General features: G+C 53.5%; 1 protein-coding gene across 1 annotated transcript in view; it reads right to left on the bottom strand.

The window, feature by feature from the left end:
* The window catches only part of LOC111533306 (SH3 domain and tetratricopeptide repeat-containing protein 1-like), a gene marked incomplete at both ends in the record, with an annotated part of 11927 nt that extends 9343 nt beyond the window's left edge, over positions 1-2584 (bottom strand). The window contains 4 exon segments of the mRNA XM_026451312.1: position 1; positions 4-571; positions 573-802; positions 2543-2584. The exon segment at position 1 is cut by the window's left edge and continues 633 nt beyond it. Coding sequence (XP_026307097.1) covers position 1; positions 4-571; positions 573-802; positions 2543-2584 — 841 coding nt within the window.
* Between the last annotated feature and the right edge of the window lie 1423 nt (positions 2585-4007).

A 4007-nucleotide genomic window follows, 5' to 3' on the forward strand; every position in this document is an offset into this window, starting at 1 on the left:
AGTCCCTGTGCAAAAGCAACAGCCGCTCTAGGAAGGACAGGGCCTCCTCGGGCTGCTTGAGGTGCACGTGGTGCCTGGCCAGCAGGAAGCAGGCCCGGGCCTCGGCCTGCAGGCTCTGGCCACCCACCGCCCACTGCAGCACCAGCTGCAGGAGCTCCCCATCTGCCTCGGTGCTGCAGATGTGGCCGGGCGTCCCCAGGAGCAGGGCCATGGCTTTGGGAACCACCTGTGTACAGTTCTCCCGGTTCTGCTTCCGGTAAATGCTGGTCAGGTTGGCGTACACAGCCACCACCTGGAACAGGTCCCCGAAGCTGCCGTCCAGGGTCCCCAGTGTTTCCTCAAAGTACACCCGGGCCTGGGACAGCTTGAGCCTCCTGCAGCACAGCCGCCCCAGGAGGAAGCAGAGCCTGGCCAGGGCCATGAGCCGCCCTTTCTTGGCCGCCCCTCGGGCCTGTGCCTGGCGCCCAGTCAGCTCCTCCTCGTCACTAAAGCTGCAGAACATGCTGCTCAGCCATGGCAGCGCCACGTTGTACAGGCCACGGAAGCTGGCCTGGTATCCGGAGGTGTTCAGGGAACAGCAGCCGTGAGATCAGGGCCTCTGGATCCTCCCAGTTGTCTTCAGCTTCCAAGCAGAAGGAGGGCTCCTCAGGGTCCTGCAAGCTCACGTTGCTGGATGCCGCACAGAGACCCCAGGACGCTGGCTCCTGGGGGCAGCCTGGGCAGGCCTTGCATTGTTCCAGAACATTCCTCACCTTCGGAAGGGTCTCCTGTGGCTCCAGGCCCAGGCAAGGTGGAGGTATTTCTGCAAGTCACAAAAATACCTAGACAGATTAGAGTCCAGCAGTGAGTCCTTGGTCCACTGGGGGCAGGGTCCCCGCATCCCCACCCTCTGTGTCCCTGGTGCAGCTTGCCATGAGCCCTGGAGAATTATGTGCAATGCAAACCCAGGGCCTGGAGTACGTAGGAACTCCGGCACTATGGGGACAGAGAGAACACGCAGGCCCGTGGCCCGACTCTCCTACGAAATCACCCTCCTGTCCTGCTTTGTCGCCCACCTGACAGCATGGTTTGAGGAGACTATGTCAGCTCAGCGATCCCTCAGAGATGCCTTTCCCTTTAGAAAGAATCAAAGCCTTCTAACTGGACCCATGTATATGCAGCACTACAACTACAAATGTAACTTCTGTCAGCATATTGGGCCCCCCGGTGGGGTACAGGAATCCATGAAATCCTCAACAGCCAATCAGAGCTTTGATCAGCTCAAAAGCTGCTATGCAAAATTGGTAAAGCCACCGATGGCACAGGACAGGGGTGTTGTACCCAGGTACCAAGCTCCGTGTAGGGAAACGGACCATCCCTGCAGGAAGGATGGGAAAGCTTCCAGGCCCCCGTGGCCACCTTCACCTTGGATGGTCTGAAAACCTGAAGCCCACAGTTCCTAAAGGGTTAACAAAGGCCAGACTGCTCAGGCAGTCCACTGGCACCTGCTGTCTTTGGTGGATTCCCAGCCAAAGACCCCTCCCAGAGGTGAACAAACGAGCGCATTTCCTGTTGGAAAACCTGGGATGAAAAGACACATTACAGGGAAGGAAAAAATTAGATTTAAACAGACTCTCTTTTTCAAGCTCACATGTAAAAACTATTTTCAATACAAACTGTCTCCTTATTCATCTGTAAAGCCTTGGAATTAAAAAATTAATAAATATGATTTAGAGACAAATGTCTGACTTGACTTCACTAGATTAGCTAAGAAATCTCCCCCACCCGGCAGAGGCACACAGCCCCTCCCAGCCACTACCCTGGCCTCTGGGGCAGCTGGAGAGCCACGTGCCTTTGCTCCAGGGACTTTGGCAGAGGGTGGAACCACCCCCTCCCCGAGGCTAAACCTACTACAGCCTTCCCTTCCCCACTGGCTTCCCAGGCTTCCTCTGGGACCTTGTGCCTGCACCCCAAATGTACTGGGACGGATCCCATTCCCAGGGAACTTCCAAGGGCCCTTGGTGCGTCCACATCACCAGGCTGTCCACATGCGGACCCTGTGTGAGGGGAAGAGACAGAGCCCCAGAGCGGAGATGGGAGGGCCTCCCTGAATCAGCCCCTCAGGAAAGAGCAGACCCTTCAGGGACCTCAGTTGAGGCCCCTGCAACCTAAGGCTCTGAATTCTGCTACCCGCTGAGGGCAGTGTGGCCTCCCACCTCTGAGGCAGAGCACAGGGCGAACTGCAGCTTCTCCAGGTCATGGGAAAGGAACCCACAGCTCCATGTGGGCCCCAGCAGTGGAAAGGATGTCCCATCTCGGTTGGGGACCAGGCGGGGGCCAGCATGTTCATTGGAAGAAGTGTGGGACCCCTCAGCCTCCAGTGTCAGAGTAGACGAGAGGTTCAGGCCCACCTCAGTCAACGTCCCCCAAGCCCCCAGCCCGCACCACAGAGGGGTGACAGCCGCATCCAATGCCCACCATACTCAGCTCTGTCACCTCCCCTGGCGTTACCCCAAGGCCCAGCTCATAACCAGAGGAAGCCTGAGCCACCTGCAAAACCCACCTTGTTCCTGCGGCTGCTCAGTCTCAGCTTCCTCTACTGAGTCTGGCAAGGGAGAAAAGAGAAGCAATCAACACCCCCAGCCAGCACCTCTGGTCCCATGTCAGGTTGAGCTGGGTGTCGGCGTTGCAGGGTGAGAGCATTGCAGGGTGCAGGGGTTGAAAGTAAAATCATCCTCTTCCCTCCTGGATCATGGGAACAACATCACTGGGGGGTGTACACTTTCTGCGATATTGGGAGTAATATCGTCTTCTGTGCCTTGGAATATTAAGGACAATATCATGGGGGGGGGGGCGTCTACATCTTCTGCAATATTGGAATAATATTATCCCTTCTCCCCCTGCATACTAGGAAAGATATCAGAGTGGGTGTTCACCTCCTGCGATATGGGGATTAATACCATCTTCTCCCCTTCCGGATACCAGGAAGAGTATCACATGGGGGTGTACAGTGTCTGCGATACTGGGAGTAATATCAACCTCTCAGCCTTGGAATATTAAGAAGAATATCACAGGGTGGATGTACACCCCCTGCCATATTGGCAGTAATATCAGCCTCTCCTCTCCATGGATATTAGGAACAATATCCCAGGCTGGATGTATGCCTCCTGCTCTATGGGGAGTCACATCCTTTCCAGGATACTCATAACAGTATCACAGGGTGGGTGAACACAGCCTGCGATACTGGAACTTGTGGGGAAAAAAGAGGTCAGCCTGTTACTGTGTCTATATAGAAAGAAGTAGATTTAAGAGACTCTATTTGGTTCTGTATTTGAGATGCTGTTAATCTGTGACCCTACCCCCAACTTTGTCCTTGCAAGAGACATGTGCTGTGGTGACTTAAGATTTAATGGATTTTGGGCTGTGCAGAATGTGCTTTGTTAAACATGTACCTAAAGGCTGCTTGTGGTTAAAGGTCATCACCATTCTCTTAAATCTCAAGTAAGAGAAAAACATTTGTCTCCTGCCCGTCCCTGGGCAATGGATCATCTCGGTGTAAAACCCATTGTGTGCTTTGTTTACTGAGCAAAGAGAAAACCGCTTTTAGGAATAAGGTGGGATTTGCTGGATCAATACTGCTAAAAGGTTTATGGAGATGTTTGCATATGCATCTCAAGGCACAGCATTTTCCTTGAACTTATTCTGGTCACAAAGATCTTTATTTATATGTCTTACTGCTGATTTACTCCCGTATCTTTTAGACGGTAAAGATAATTATCAATAAATACTAAGGGAACTCAGAGACTGGGGCCTTCGTGGGTCCTCCGTAAGCTGAGCGCCGGTCCCCAGGGGCCCACTTTTCTTTCTCTATACTTTGCCTCTGTGTCTTATTTCTTTTCTCAAGTCTCTCGTTCCACCTAACGAGAAACACCCACAGGGGTGGAGGGGCAGGCCACCCCTTCAGGAACTATTATCATCCTCTCCCCCTCTGGATACTAGGAACCATATCACAGAAGAGCTGTATCCTC

The sequence above is a fragment of the Piliocolobus tephrosceles genome, unplaced genomic scaffold, assembly GCF_002776525.5.
Source record: "Piliocolobus tephrosceles isolate RC106 unplaced genomic scaffold, ASM277652v3 unscaffolded_28727, whole genome shotgun sequence".
Lineage (NCBI taxonomy): Eukaryota > Metazoa > Chordata > Mammalia > Primates > Cercopithecidae > Piliocolobus > Piliocolobus tephrosceles.